A 16,898-nucleotide genomic window follows, 5' to 3' on the forward strand; every position below is an offset into this window, starting at 1 on the left:
GGGAATGAAAATCAGCATGTCAGCAAATGTCACCCAAAATCAAGCACTTTATGGAGAAATTCACGTAGTGGGAAGTTAGTCATTTGGTGCACATTTTCATTTTAAAACTGTGTTCATGATCATAAAAAAAGCTGCAAGCATTTCAAAATGAGTAGTTGTTGCTTTGTTTACCAAATAAACGTCAACAAGAACACAATCGTATTTCCTTTATATGTTGAATTACGCTTCTTAAATGCGTCACATGTCTTTTGAAACCACCGATCCATACCTTAGGAAAATGTAATCTGCATTAAATTGAAATTTAAATAAACTGACCATTTTCCTTGCATGCGGCATACAAAACAGGGAAACTGTTTGCATGTCTTTATGCTACAATATAGGTAAGGTGTGCGGTTTACAGAGCAACTCATCAGCACTTTATGACATGGTTAAGAAATCAGGGCTACATGGAGGTGTCGTTTTTCTAAATTGTATTAATTTATTTTTGATTAATTAATTCAAGATAACATTACATGCAATAACCATATTTTAATTTTACTTTAATCTTATTGATCTTTCAGTTTCCTAACAAATTAGTTATATTAAAAATTCTAATCATTTAAAATTGTACTGACATATAATTTTCTCTCCTTCCTCTCAAACTAAGACACAGAGCACAAGTGTCCCTAGACCTGTGACTGGGCCAAAGCATTAAACAATTCATTAGACATGGAGATCATTAACCTAGCAAGGCTTAAATGGACCTCTCATTCATCTCTGGCTGAACTTGTACCCTCAACTTTACAGCCATTACGTAATGACGAGATACACTGCTCTGAACTTGGAAAACACACATAAAGAGTGTTGGATTATACCTTTTTCAGACATAAATGAAACAAATTCAATCTGTGTCAAGCATTCAGATTCGAGCTGTCAGTGTTAATCCATTCACTGTCACTCCTGACCTTCATCATGTATCATGAGTCGTATCATCTGATAACCGCATGGTCATATCCAGTGTCTCAGCAGCTGCTTCTAGTCTGCACTCCTGTCAATCAACCTTTCATTTAGCTGATCTGTCAGTCACACGTAAAAGTAATGGTGTTGTCTCATTAGTGAAACTTTATTAACCTGAAATCCTATATATTGATGGTCATTCAAAGTCTTGTCCACTTGAAATTCAAGATGAGCAATTATAAGGGTTGTCATTGAGGAATAAGTGTTGTGTCTAAATCATTTAAGACAACAAGTCAACAAGCTCAGTGCCACTGGCTCTGAATTTCAGTGCCAATCAAATCCACTTCCATTGATGCTAGCAATTAATGAAAAGTGCATTAAGTATTAATCTCTGCAGCTATTTGAGAACTAGGAGATGGAGTAAGCTTCTATGCTTTAATCTTTCATCGTGGGCCAATAAATGTCAATCACATTATTTAATAAAGACTGAGGAAGACTGAGTAAAGCCTCCATCTTATCTCTATGTTGGAGACACTGTCATCATCTGCCTCCCTCTTATTTATTTAGGTAGTGCCAATTCCCTGATGCCCGCTGGGTCACCCTGTCACTGGAGTTGTGTTTTGGCTCCACCCAGTCTCCCTGCATGCTGGTACAGTGTAGCAGAAAACTGAACCACATTACCGGATATCTCCATGCTCTCTGTATCTCGATGGGCATATCTTTTTCAGTAATGTTGAAGGGAGGATCGAGACATGGCGCCGCTTCAAGCACTGATTTGACAGCTAGGACATTGTACAGGTTTGCTTTGGAGAGCAAAGGTTGTCACAGAGTGGGAACTTGTGGAAAGTTAGACACACAATTTCATGGATCTTTAGAATAAATGCATTAAGAGATTCTGTAAGCCTCAATCCAGTATAGTTAGAAGAAAGGATGGAGAAGAATATTGAATGGTTGCAGGAATGGAGGGGAGGCGTGAGAGAAGGAGCTGGATGTGGAGGACATGAAAAACTGCATGTAGGTACATAAGCCAGCATGCATATAACCCCGAAGTGAATTGCTCTCTCTGTTAGCAGCAGCCGGCTTCTCCTGTTTCCTCTTGTATTATTCAAGCATTTGACCATAACTACACAGGTTGAAACACACAATAGGAGCATAGGCGACATTGTTCATCCCTGACTCCTCATTTCTAGCTCTTAATAAAAGGATAGGTCACATTTTTAAAGTCTGCCCTAAAACAATTGATGATGGCTAATAGGAGGTTTGGTCAAATCAAGCACTTAATTTAAAAAAGTCAATCTTTTTGAAAAGTGTTGCCTTGTTGAGCTACTGTGGAACACAAAGACATAATTTCATACCGAAAAGGACTGTGACTTGTGATTTCTTTCCGAACAATGAGGTCTTTTAATGTACATGTGGGCTTGTGAATATTGTTTTTCAGATGGACTTGAACAAATGTGAACCTATCCCTTAATAAACTTGTAAAACTGAAAGACTTTTCCCTTTAATAAAACCCTGTTAGTGAAGTTACAGAATCACTGTAACTCGTGTGTGTTTAGTTTGCACTGTGCTCCCATAAAGGGCTCTGTACAGTATTTAAATGCAGTGACTTGTTTCACTTTTCACTCAGGATTACTTAAGCTTTCATCTAACTTTAATGAGGGCCTGACCTTTATGTCAACATTTGCTCTGGTGTCTCCTTTCTGGCTCACAACTGTCATAGCAAATGTCCAACCATCAGTTTTTGGTGCGTTATTTCCTCATATAATCACACATATTGTATGAAAACAGTACAAATTAAAGCTGCTCGCGGCTCTCCCAGCCTCGACCACAAACAGAAAAATATATGAAAGTCTGTGCTACTCAGGTAAGGTATATGGCCAAATGAATCAAATTACGTCAATTATGCATATATATATATATATATATATATATATATATATATATATATATATATATATATATATATATATAAAAAGAATCACATCAGAGGAAATTTGGCCTTTTCCAAGCTCCAGTAGAAGTCGGTAGGGAGAGAAACTGAAGCTGGTTCTTCAGAGATTCATCACTGCATCTCCATCAGTTCTAGTTCAGACTCTCTTCACTTCTTCTGCATCATCAGGAAGGGAGTCGAGAACAGCTTGAATTTGTTCTCAATGGCAGAAAGATCTGCGAAGCGCAGACTGAGTTCTGTCATTTGATGTGATGACAGACACATATTTCCTCTTTTTCGCAGAAAGGTTGACCTCTGGAAAATGGAATATATGTATATATATTTTATACATGTAAATATATATAAAAGATAAAAATATGTATTAAAAGTGATCAAAAGCTTGAGGTTTCATGGAACGGCGTGGAAGTGGTGTGACGACTATTTCATATGGTTCGTGAGCATGCAGCAAGCTGTTGTAGCTCCACTGTATTTTGTCAAAACTGTTCCAAAGTTAACATGCTTTATGAGAGGCATGGCTTGAAGACTTCTGCATGCCAATATTAACTCATAGTCAGAGCGCCACCTACTGGGAAACTATGGCAATTTGAACTAGAAATGAAGGACGAAAACGAAATTGGCCAACTTCTGGTACGGTTTAGAGCATGGTCCCAAGAGAGTTATTTTTAAGTTTATATGTGGTACATACACCTATCAAATATTGTATATCTATGTTGAACATACTGCAAGGGCTGCTTTGTTGAATTTAGTTGAATTTACCTCTAAGAAGTTAATGGGTCCTTTTCTTTTGAACACAATGAGATACAAACAAGCTTTTGATATATTTTCATGAAAATGAACCTTTAATGATCCACAGAGAATTTTGTACAAATTGAAGCCAGGGTTTAGGAAGTTTTAAGGAAAAAATTGTTTTTATCAAAATTCAAAATGGTAGAAATAGGAAGAAGAAGTAGGCGGACATTCGTGCGACCGCATACTTTTTTGTAGAGCAGACACAACCGGACATGTGTGCCAAATTTCAGGTCAATTGGTGATAGGGGGCAAACACTGTGGGCTTTCACAACTCACAGGTTGTCAAATCTGACTATCTGACTTCCTGTACAGTTTAGAGCATGGTCCCAATAGAGTTATTTTTAAGTTTACATGTGTTACATATTCCTAGCAAGTTTCATGCATGTAGGTCGACCGTAGCGCTGGGGCTGCTTAATTGAATATTTGTAGGGGGCGCTATCGAGCCAAAGTGCCATTTTGAGTCATTCAAATCACATCAGGTAACTACATCTTTGCCTTTAATGGTGTGTGCCAAGTTTAGTTATGTGACAAGCATGCCTAGTCCCTCAAAAGTGACTTTGTTGTTGACCGCGAAGGATGGGTCGCCACGGCAACAGCGTTTCACGAAACATCAAAATCTTTGGGGCTGGCGTCATGAAAATCTTATGTTTGTATAGAAGTAATTTGATGTTGATCTGACTGACCTACTAAGAGAAGCAAGCCAAAGTATAGAAATATTTACTTCCTGTTACCATTAGGTGGCGCTATGAAAAATTAGACTGCACGTCTTCAGGCCTGGAGGCTGATCAAACATGTAAAACCTGGAAAGGATCTTATCATGTGGAGTCGAGTTACATCGGTTTATTCGGTCATGGTGAAGGATCGAACTTCCGCGATGCTCCCACGCGATGCCGTTCAACGGATCCTTACAATCTTCAAGGTGATGCATTATCAATGTCTTAAGTCTCTTCCGACGCATTTTGAGAGGGATCTGAATAATCTGTGAGGAGCACGGTACAAGTAGAAAACATGTAACTTCCTGTTGCCTTTAAGTGGCGCTATGACTAGGATTAAAAATGATCATATGGATGTCTTCAGGGTCAAGAGGTCATGGCATATGAGAAATATGGAGTAGATTCCATCATGTACGGTCGAGTTAAAACAACTTCCATTTTCATGGAAAATGGTGTCTCTTTGTCGCTGCTCTGCGCTCACATAGTTCGATATTTTAAAAATCCTGAAATAAATTTTCCCTGCAAAGGTCTTAACATCATATTGCCCGAATATGAAATCAATCGTGTTTAATCTCTAGGAGGAGTTCGTCAGAATACAACAGCTGAAAACAAGGAAAATGCCAAAATTGAGCTGTTCACTGCAGCGCCCTCTAGTGTTTGAATATTATGAAACAATTTGGGTACGTTAAGGGACACAATGTTGACATATGCTAGAAAGTTTGTGAAGATAGGCCAAGTAATTTGGAAGTTATGCGTATTGACATATTGAGCCATGCCCCTAAGAGGTTAATTGGTTAATAACTTCTGAACGCAATGGGATATCAACAAAGTGGAAGATATCCTTTGATCACATTGAGCCAATGATTATCCACAGAAAACTTTGTAAGAAATGGACCTAGCGTTTAGGAGGAATGGGCAAAAATGTGTTTTTTTTACAAAATTCAAAATGGCGGAAAATCTAATTAGGCGCATTTTAATTTCACAGGTTACTTTTTTGTAGAGCAGTCCCACCCGGACATGTTTGCAAAATTTCAAGTCAATCGGTCAAAGTTCGCAAAAAGGATGGGCTTTCACAACTAAAGGGGGCGCTATAGAGACATTTTCTCAGACTTTTGGTCGACACCCAAATTATATTAAAATTTTCGCCGAGTCGGATGGGTGTGCAAATTTGAATTTGAAGAATTTAGGTTAATCCCAAGCACCTCTTTTCCCTGCGCATTGGTGAAGAATAATAAATAAACATTTGAATAACAATAGGTCCTCCACTCTGACTACGTCAGTGCTCGGGCCCTAATTAGGGAAGTCAAATTACCAATTTGAATAAACTTGAGGATTAAACTGTAATCAAGCTCCTATTGCTCCAGTGAAAAACAATTAGCATTCTGATAGACACGTCCATTGTATGATCCTGTTTTCTTCCGGCATCCTGATTATCATCTAATGAATTGTGTTGTCTTTAACGGTCGTCAAGGAGCCCGGTCTTTGAACAGCCTAAACAAAGGAGCACCTGTTCCTGCATGAATGTGTGTGTGTGTGTGTGTGTGTGTGTGTGTGTGTGTGTGTGAGAGAGGGGGTGTATCCTGGCTTTCTGACACAGTACCTTCACAGCCCCTTGCACCGAGTGACTCATGGATGGAGAGGAGACAAGTCTGAAGTGAGCAGAGGACTAACTGCAGGAAATAATTTATGGAGAAGCAGCAAAATGCCTCCAAAGAGGAAAAACAATGCTGCAATTAAGGTTGAAGAAGGTACAAATCTTTGTTTAGTCTTTTTTGCTGTCTTTAATTGTTTCTAATAACTTTAAATACTTACTTTTTGATTATATTGCTAATGACTAAGTAAAAGTAAATTGTTTAGTGCTAAATATCTTTTGTTGAGATGAATCCCTTAAATGTGTGTTTTTTCTGTATGTTCACAGTTGGGATGGAGATTGATATTGTATCAGACAGTGGTAGTGAAGGTGAGTTTGTTTGCTTTTCATTGGAGAGGCAGTTTAATTGAACAAGGTATGACTATGTCTTTACGATTTGCCACAATGTGGTGATGGCAAACAAGTGTAAATTACTGCTTGTTTTTACCTCTTCCATATCTGTTCTTCAAGACTACATGTTCTCTTTTATACAAACTGACTGGAATAATATCATAGGATTCCTCTCCACATTATTAGTGTACTTTGTACTTTTGACGATCTTTCAGCTACTTATCTAAAATGTATGTTTGTTTCAGATGATTCAAGGCGGAGGACTAAAAACAGAAGAGCCAAGCCACAACGTAAATCCAAACCAGTCAGCGATCATGAGGTGGATGATGAGGAGGATGAGGAGGATGAAGCACCAAGGAAAAGAGTACGGAAGAAGAAGGCCAAGCCCCGGAACAGTGATGAAGAGGATGAGGAAGACAACCGAAGTGGGAAAAGAAAAAGTTCAAAAGCCTCCAGGAAGAAAGCTGTAGAAGAGAGCGAGGAGGATATCGAAGAAGACAGAGAGAAAAGGAAAAAGCGAGGGACAGCCGTGTCGAAAAAGGAGAAAGAGGACCAGAACAAGGAGAAGAAGGGAAACGTTAAAGGGAAACAAGGGAAGAATATCGGTGGTGAGAATGACAAGAAAAAGAAGAATGGGAAGTTGAGCAGGTGCAGTATTCTCTCAAGGCTGACATTCACCTTATACCTGTATGCTCCACACACCTGTTTGGGCTTTCTTCATTCAGTCTCATGCACACCTCTGGCAGACTCTGATACGAAGCTATGTGGCATATGTTCAGGGAAATGAAACATTAACAATTACTTCAATATTATTACAACATAGCATACTCTAATAACTAATAATGGCTGGTATGTCCATCACCAGCCTAGCATGGTGAATAAGTTTACATATTGCAGATTTTTGGCTGCTGTGATGGATGGTGTAATCTCATTTGTTCATCCATTACTGCTGCCTTAAAGTAAAGACAACAGGACAAAACATCCTGAGACACCAGATCTGACTCCTGTTTAATTGGGAGTGTTTGGGAGTTGGCTGCATTTTAAATGTTAAAAAAGCAGATGAATTGATTCTTATAACTGCCCTTTTAAAGAGTTGAATGTGATAACTTAATTTGTGTAGAAATTTACAAAAACCCTATACTGTGTCACTCACTCTGAGCTTGGCATATTTACGCATATTTAGATTGCAGTAAATTTAGACTACACTGCGTAACATGAAAAAAAAGGAGGAATGGTGGCGTTATTGCATTCTAAATACCTACAAAATGTCATGTCATTTGACATTGACATTGACTTTTAAGCCAATGTGTTCAATTTGAAAATCACAAACAGCAAAGCATGCTGTCATAAAGAAAAATTAAAGAAATGTGCGGTGTCCGGCCGAAGCAACTACACACTTTTGCCTTCAGACCACACTACCACAAATTACTTATTTGAGACTGTACTCCTTAATTGCACTGTTGAGCAATTGCAAAATGCTAATATCAGCATGACAACACGCTGAGAGCGTAATGTTAAACCTACGAGATAGCATGCTAACATTTGCTAACCAGCACTAAACACAAAGTACAGCTGAGGCTGATGGGAATGCCATACATTTGGCAGGTATTTGGTCATAAACACATGTTTTAAATGAAAAGAGGTTCACGCAAGGTTTCAGATTTGGTTCCCGTAGTGCCTTGTCAAAGCCATGACATGTGACAGCTCTTTCCCTTCATCAGCTCTTCCTCCTCCTCTGATTCTGGTGAAGAATCGCTGTCGGAGGGAGAGATCGCAGCCCTCAAGGAACAGGTAGAGGAGAAGAAGAAACTGATTGCTACGTTGAGGAACAAACCCTGGCGCATGAAGAGGAGACTTGTGCTGCTCAAGTAAAAACAAAAACTCACATCCTCTGCCTGCTTACGTGTGATTAGTGCAATTTTTGTTGATTGAAATTTGTTCTTCATGTTTTTTTGTTTGTTACTCATTAGTTTTTTTGGTCATTGACTATTTCTTAGGACCACCTTCCTAAATGCCGACCATCACTCATGTCACGTAAATGTGATGTTGATCATTCATTATTAAAACATATCCTATATGGAAACATGGAAAATAATTAGATCCTAGTCTTTGTTCATCTCCATTACAAATGTTTTCAAATATATAACTTCTCCTTTTGTGAGATGCACAGAAGACATATAAATACAGTTGTACATCTCAGATAAACAAAACCAGCACTCACCCAGTTGTCTGTAGTTTAGCCTGTTACACATCTTCTCAGTGTAAGAAGGCATTATCAGCTGCCTTACAAGGGCTAATAGTGTGTGTGTACTCGGTGTGTATGCTTCTCTATGTACAGATCAGTGTAAGCAACCTGATAGGTGACTTGCCTTAACTTTTTCATGAGCTCGACACTGTTCAATGCATGTTGTGGCTAACTGACCTGCTGCTTGCCAAGTCCTCCTTCCGATAGCTCTTATCTTAAACAAGGCAACTTCATCAATCAGTAAATCATCCCAAACCTGTCGTTTGTCCTGTTGTTCCTGTTGCCACTGACTAATTAAGTCGTTGCTTAGGTAGATTGTGTTTTTCATTTGCATGTTGCACATTTAATCTCATAGACGTTTTCTCTGGTCAAACAGGGAGGCGCAGGAGTTTGTTGAAGAATTTGAAGGAGCTCTTGGGAAAGGAAAAGGAAGGAAGCTGTATGCATTCAAAGTCATGATGGCTAAGGTAATCTGATCATTTTGCAACACTTAATACAATTTTAGAATGAGGAGGATATTGTGGAGATTTTAAACCTTTTTATTTATTTCAGAAACTAATCAAGTTTAAACGTGACTTTGAAAACTTCAAAACAGCCTGTATACCCTGGGAGAGGAAGATAAAGGATGTAGAAAGTTGGTACTGTTATGACATCAATGGAAAATAATCTCTGAGCTATGACCTCACTGTTTCTAATACAACCTCATTTCTAAGTCAAGTTCTCTGTTCTCGTAATCATAGGTCACTTTGGATCATCTGTGGCATCCTACTTTATTTTCCTGAGGTGGATGTACGGTCTGAATATGGTCCTGTTTGGGTTCATGTTTGGCCTGGTGGTTCTGCCTGAGGTACAGCCTCTCTCATGTTAGCACAGTGTGCACATTGGGTACATTAGGACATTGTACATGTGTTTTAGCTCTCTTTTCTCACCCCCATCCCTCTCCTCTGTTTAGATTCTCATGGGTCTTCCATACGGCTCTATTCCCAGGAAAACTGTGCCTCGAGAGGAGCAGGACACCGCCATGGACTTCTCTGTGCTCAATGACTTTGGAGTTAGTATCTAAGCTTTATTCATCAGTTTGTTGATAGCACGGCTGTAGACTCATTGGGTGTCTTGTTTTTCATTAAGATTTATGAAGATGTTAACGTTTTATTTGTCGGGCACCTGTTTGCACAATTTTAATCTTTTAATACCTTATCAACAGGGATTCTGCAAGTACTCCTTTTTGTTCTACGGTTACTACAACAACGATCGAATGATAGGGGTGCTGAAGTTCAGACTCCCTCTGTCATACCTGCTGGTGGGAGTTGGCATCTTTGGGTACAGCCTGATGGTTGTCATAAGAACGTAAGGCAAGACACACAAACAATCAGATGTACATGTATACATGAAGACGGAGATGTTTGTGTATTTTTAATGTGGTCTTTTCGTCTTCTCAGGATGGCTCGTAACTCAAATGAAGGCGGTGACGGAGGGGAGGAGGGAGAATTCACTTTCAGCTGGAAGATGTTCACCAGCTGGGACTACCTGATAGGAAACCCAGAGACTGCAGACAACAAGTACGCCTCCATTACCACCAGCTTCAAGGTTAGCAGGTGTGTGTGTGTGTGTGTGTGTGTGTGTGTGTGTGTGTGTGTGTGTGTGTGTGTGTGTGTGTGTGTGTGTGTGTATTTGTGTTGGAAGATAAGTAGTTTAACATAAGAAAAACTTTTCTTTTGATGCACCAAAATGTAACAATCATACATAGAAAAAGCCATCGTGGAAGAACCTGAGATACCAAATTCATCAAGATAATTTGTGTTTTGTTCAATCGATGGAATTCAGAGCATTTCTATTACCTCCCAACGGCTCTCAACATGGCGACGGCTGAGCTGCCCGGCTAGTAGTATATCTATAGTAGTAGAACAAGCATCAGCCAACAAACACTTTAGAAGTAGAAAGGTAGCTGCACAAAGCACTTTAGGGTTTTATTTATTTATCATAGTATGTTTGTTATATTATATTTACTTATTTGTACGTGTATGTTGTTTTTGTCTTATTTTTAGAGATGCACTGAAGAAATTGTATATCAACTTTTTGGACATTGCAATATTTAATTTAATATTTAAAAACTTCTAAAGTTTGCAAATGGAAAATACTCAAGTAATCACAACTTTGTTCTCTTATACCGACTTTTATTTTGCCTTGCTGTAGGAATCCATTGTGGATGAACAGGAGAACCAGAAGGATGAAAACATCCATCTCCGACGCTTCCTCAGGCTTCTGGCAAACCTTCTGATCACATGCACTCTTGGAGGCAGCGGATACCTCATCTACTTTGTAGTGAAACGCTCGCAAGACTTTGCTAAGATGGAGCAAGAAAAACTCTCGTGGCTTGAAAAAAACGAGGCAGGTGGACATTACATGTGGAATTTGTAGATAACATAAGGAGATTTGGGAGAATCGCTGCTTTGAAATGAGAGTGAAAATGAGATCAATAATTCCCCTCTCTTGTCCAATGTATCAGGTGGAGTTTGTGATGTCTCTGCTGGGGTTGGTGTGTCCTCCTCTGTTTGAAACCATTGCAGAGTTGGAAGATTACCACCCTCGTATTGCTCTCAAGTGGCAGCTAGGACGAATCTTTGCCCTCTTCCTGGGAAACCTGTACACCTTCCTTTTCGCCCTGTTTGATGAGGTTAATGAAAAGGTATGAGGGATGTGTGTGTATGTTTCTTCCTGTTGCCTATTTTGTGACAGCAGATACCTTTAAAGCAAAAGTTTAATATAATGGAAAAAAGTGGTATCGAGCTTCTCATCCAACTGTCAACCAGAAAGTGAATAGTATTTCAATCAGGAGAGACTTGTTCCGAATTCACAATAATTTTATTCCATTGGAATCACAATGAATAGTGCAACAATAGTGCAAAGTCTTTGGCGATCGGACTCTATCCTGAACCAGGATAAACAAGGGGCAGGGACGCTGAGTTCTGACCCGGCCGAATCCCCCCTGGAGTCCGGACACTGGTGGTGGTGGTGGTGGTGAAGAAGGGAGTTGCTGTCCTTCAGTGATGAGTGAGGAGTTGACTGCCTGCTGCCTGGAGGTGACTGGGGTGGAGGAGGGTCACATTCATTTCCACGCTGAAATGACAACTGACAGCACAGAGTAGAGCACACCTTTAAAGTTTGACAGCAACGACCTGATTGGCTTAGGGACACTGTGATGCCTTCGGTTGGTTGCTTTCAAGTGGACACCTCCCTACCCCCTGATCAGCTGCTACCGTAATGAAGAAATAGACTGCGATACATGGACGACCTGTAGTGTAGGGTCTTCCTTCCTGAACTACCGCTAAGCTCCATTTCCTTAACTACTTCTTTAAATCAAGGCAGCAAACTGTGTGTATCTCAATGGGTGTGAATTGTGGTACGTAAATAAAGTTTGATTTGCTATGCTTTGAATATGCTTTCATGACGTATTTCCTATTCTTTAGCTGGAGACAGAGAAGTCCATCAGGAATGCCACTATATGGGCTTTGAACCAGTACCACGCCAACTACAGCTCCCACTTCAACACGACAGTTGTGCCTCCTCCAAATGTGTCCCCAGCTGACGTCATCAGAGGACCCTGCTGGGAGAATGCAGTGGGAATAGTCAGTAGTGGCATTATAATGTTTTCCAATGGTGAATGAGAAATTATGGGTGTATAGATAGCTGCAGTAGACTTTTAGATCAAATTTGCAGCATCATTCCTTCACTTTACCCTACGATTAATCAAACAGAAGAGACCAATCATTTGAATTAATTGGTAGGTTTGTATTTGTCTTCCTATTTCTTTTGCTTCTTTTGTCATTGGTTTCTGATGCTGTGTAGGGATTTGTGAAGCTGGTCGTTTCGGACATTCAGGTGAGCTATTTGACCATCCTGGTGGGTGACTTTCTGCGAGCTGTCATTGTCCGCTTTCTTAACTACTGCTGGTGCTGGGACCTGGAGGCCGGATTTGTGAGTATAGGCTACTCGTAGTGTGTGTTAGTGTGTCACTGTGTCCCTGTGTACATTATGTGTTTTTTTTGTTTTTGTTTGATTAGGTAAAGAAGCAATAATATTTAACCAGACACAATTTTGCACATTCTATTTTCTGTGCTGTTAAGATTGAGTTACAGCAAGTGTCTGCAGTCATGGGGCCAAATGTAAATTTCAAGAAGGTGTATCCGTTTATTTCAACATTGTATAACTACCTTGTCATTCAGCTATTATTGAACACTGTTTGAGTACAGCACAGTTCTTATTGGATCAAAGTCAACCTGATACCATACAATGACATCTGGCAGGACAGCTGATCCCTAACATCCAGTGATACAGGACACTGCAATGAGAACTTAAATACAGAGAGAGAGAGAGAGAGAGAGAGAGAGAGAGAGAGAGAGAGAGAGAGAGAGAGCTGGCAAAGTGAGCTGGTTCATGCTAATTACTTTTAGCATGATAATCATATCGTTGTGTTGATTCCAGCCTTCATATGGGGAGTTTGACATCAGTGGAAATGTGCTCGGGCTTGTCTTCAATCAAGGAATGATATGGTGAATTACTCCGTATGTTTCTGTCACTAATGTGCTAATCATTTTTAAAAAGTGAGTGTGAAGTGCCTGCCTTGATATCATTTGTGTTCTTTGTTTGACTGTTAGCTATTGCAAAAGTAACTCAAATGAATGACATGCAATCATAAATTAGAATACTCAGTTGACTTATTTTCTTTCTTCTATGATTAGTTAAAAGCTGGCTGATAATTTGATCTTTTTTAAATAATGTTGCTGCTGTTTTCCTCAGGATGGGAGCATTTTACGCTCCAGGTCTGGTGGGTCTGAACATTTTGCGTCTCCTGTCCTCAATGTACTACCAGTGCTGGGCAGTGATGTGCTGTAATGTTCCTCATGAGCGAGTTTTCAAGGCCTCGCGGTCCAACAACTTCTACATGGGCCTGTTGCTGCTTGTGCTGTTCCTCAGCCTGCTGCCTGTTGTCTACACCATCATGACATTGTCCCCGTCGTTTGACTGTGGGCCATTCAGGTCAGTAAGAGATGGAGACAGTAGGACTGATGTGTTACACTACATGATAGTGAAATTAATTACATTTACAAAGTTAGATTGTTTTGATTGTTAATTATGGGTTCTTCGACAGGTAAAATAAACGTAGTCATGTATTGAACATAATGTATCTATCTGAAACTATTTAAAACCTATGGATTTCATTTATCCAAATGTACAATTTCTTTTTTTAAAAGACTATTCTAGTATTTACAGTGTCAGTCTGTCAGTTGCTCACTCTCAGTGTTTGTGAGTATCGAACAGAGGTGTCAAAAGTATTCACATTCATTACTCAAGTAGAAGTATAGATACTAGGGTTTAAAAATACTTATGTAAAAGTTGAAGTATCAACTCAAGCTTTTTACTTAAGTAAAAGTGTAAAAGTACTCGTTTAAAAATTACTTAAAAGTATAAAAGTAAAAGTAATGTAAGGGGAATGTTTTTTTTTCCATTAAGGACAAACTCTTAAGCCGCGTCTCAGGGGCCTATAGTGCACTACCCCACCTCCCCCAAAACAATCATTTTTATAAAGGCCATGATGTTTTAAAATGTTATGTTGAAAAATGTGGGATGCACTAGGCTACCCGTTTCAGCTGCATATATGCCCATTTAAAATGATCACATTTTATTACAATGCAAATACATTAAAGTACCATATGTGTACTACTGAGCATTAACATGCGTTTCATGGAGCGGAAGACATGATAACTAGTTGCCTATAAGTATTGTAATAGTGCAAAATAGGCGGCGGCGACTCCGACACAAACACTTAAAGCTGTGGTTCTCAAACTTTTTCTGTAAATAACATAATTGTGTGACTCATCTGTGCTTTTATAAATAACAGAATAAAGACAATTGCAATCACTTTCAAGTAAATCAGATTGCCCCACCAACAATGCTTTGTGTAAGTTCTATCTGTGCAAAAGAATACTCATATTTAGTTACTACTAAATAGCTCATTGTGGAAAACAATAAGCTTTTAATTTTTTTTGCCAAACAAAACAGAATGAGTGCAGATATGTGAGCCATCACGTTGTATCAGTATTAGTGGCTGCAGTGAACTGCTTTCCTCCACGGTCTGCGTGCGGCCTCTCTCAATTCATGCTCAATATTGAGCTTAGATCTGTTTTTTTATTTTGAGAAACGCAACAGCAGGAAAAGACGAGCTCACGGAGCTCACGGCGTCGCGTCAAATCGCGCATGCGCAAGCGTAACCTGTTAACCGCGTACCGTAACCATTTACCCGAAAGTACAGGCATTTGTCCATGTATTTATTAATGACTTAGTTTTAGATCCGTGTACTTTGTACTTTTGTAATATATGAATGTAGGGAGTAGAATGTACAGATATTTGCGTGAAAATACAAGGAGTAGAAGTAAAAAGTCGTCTAAAAAATAAATACTCCAGTAAAGTATAGATACCCAAAATTTCTACTAAAGTAATGTAACGAAGTATTTGTACTTCGTTACTTGACACCTCTGGTATCGAACTACATCTAATTAAACCCATGTTGCAGTAGCTTGCTGGTAGTTCAAGATTCATATCTGCATAGTGATATAACTTTTTTGTGAAATAAGCTCTTTTCACACATTTTGTTTCAGTTTATTAAATGTTCAACAGGATGATCATAACTCTAATTTGAGAGGCACTCAAGCATATTTGTGCCTAAACATGGTTAAACTGCCTCACATTTGCTGGAGACCTTTTATTGATATACATCTATTGCGTTTGATTCATGTTTTCCCCCCAGTGGCCAGGACAAGATGTATGACGTGGTAATGGAGACTATAGAACAGGACCTACCGTCCTTCATCGGGAACATTTTTTCGTATGCTACAAACCCCGGACTCATCCTACCTGCTGTCCTCCTCATGATGTAGGTATTCAAATATCAACTGAAAAACACTGTGCTGGATCTGCCAAGAAGGCAAATTGAGCTGTAGAGCCATTCCCCGTAGGCTATTGAGAGGAGGGAAAACTGAAATTACATTCAGTTCTCGGCGGTAATGGTTAACAGCTAACCATTTTGAGAAAGTTGCAACCAAATTTTACATAGAAAGTTGAAGCAGAATCAAGTCAAATTGAAGGTCTCTCTGAAAGTAGCAATGATGGACAAGGTGATGATGTGAGAGAACCACAATCCAAGACTATGATGCTGAAGGGACGATGTATCTGTGGTGAGAGTCAACACACATTTCCAGAAAACTCAAAAATCTGAAAGGGAGAGAATAGATGAGCAACTAACCAGTGACTTGCTGGGATGATTTTGTTATACTACTACGGGGGGTCTATCAGCCTGACTGTGGTCTCAGCTGTCGTACTGTTTAAAGACTTAATCTAATAATGCACAACAGGTTGGCCCTCTACTACCTGAATGCCGTGTCAAAGGGATACCAACAAGCTAACATGGACCTTAAAAAGAAGATGAAAATGGTCAGTATGAGGCCTGTTATACCTAAATTCTGTTTTCTTCCCCTTGTTTTCCTCTTTTTTCAATATTTCCTGTGTTCAAGACTTGATCAAACACATGACTGTCTGGTTTAACACTTTAGGCGCGAGATGAAGAGAAGAACCGCAGGAACAACAAGGACAGCACTAATCAAGTGATGATAGACTTGGAGGACCTGCTGCCAAACAAGTCTCTAATACCGTCTCCCATCGAGGAAAAGCCACCCCCACCTGGTACACACACAAATATATTCCTGTATTGCACATGCTATCAGAAACTTTGCAATTTATTGTCCTCACCACTCTTTTTGCTCTCTGTCTGTCTTCTAAGATGTTGTAGTCGCGAAGGGCAGCAAGTCTCCCAAAATGAAGCCAGGTGCAGCGGCAAAAGGGGTAAATCTGCAAAAGGATGTGTCACTGGCTGCCCCAAACCCCAAAGCTCCAGTGACCTATGCCCCGGGCCCAAGAAGAGGGCCACCTGGGAATGCCAGGGGGCCTCAACCTGGGCCTGGTAGAGGAAGAGGTCGGGGTGGGCCTCCAAGGCGATATGAGTCATGATTCATAGACTAAAACCTACAATTTACCAGAGATAAAAGTGTCTCTTAATACTAGAACTGCAGTCATAGTCATACTCTATATGAAAGGTGCCACTAGAATATCAAATCTTTAAATTCTTTACAAGTAATTGATTGTCTGAGAAAAATTATGAATATACATTCATTTATTAACAGTTACTTTCCGCCTCAATGCAAAGCATACAATTAGTATTTCAAACATGCC

At 39.6% G+C, this 16,898-nt stretch overlaps 1 protein-coding gene across 1 annotated transcript; it reads left to right on the plus strand.

Annotated features, from left to right (window-relative positions):
- Positions 1-6,312: 6,312 nt before the first annotated feature.
- tmc2b (transmembrane channel-like 2b) lies at positions 6,313-16,676 on the plus strand (the record flags this gene model as incomplete). Its single annotated transcript, XM_079222898.1, has 19 exons — positions 6,313-6,349; positions 6,616-7,018; positions 8,092-8,238; positions 8,992-9,082; positions 9,168-9,249; positions 9,356-9,462; positions 9,568-9,666; positions 9,820-9,962; positions 10,055-10,202; positions 10,809-11,003; positions 11,122-11,301; positions 12,083-12,241; positions 12,462-12,590; positions 13,098-13,165; positions 13,413-13,652; positions 15,421-15,546; positions 16,025-16,103; positions 16,223-16,352; positions 16,450-16,676. The coding sequence occupies 19 exons, from the start codon at positions 6,313-6,315 to the stop codon at positions 16,674-16,676; spliced, it is 2,790 nt and encodes a 929-aa protein (XP_079079024.1).
- Between the last annotated feature and the right edge of the window lie 222 nt (positions 16,677-16,898).

This window comes from Taurulus bubalis (assembly GCF_910589615.1).
Source record: "Taurulus bubalis genome assembly, chromosome: 8".
Classification (NCBI taxonomy): domain Eukaryota; kingdom Metazoa; phylum Chordata; class Actinopteri; order Perciformes; family Cottidae; genus Taurulus; species Taurulus bubalis.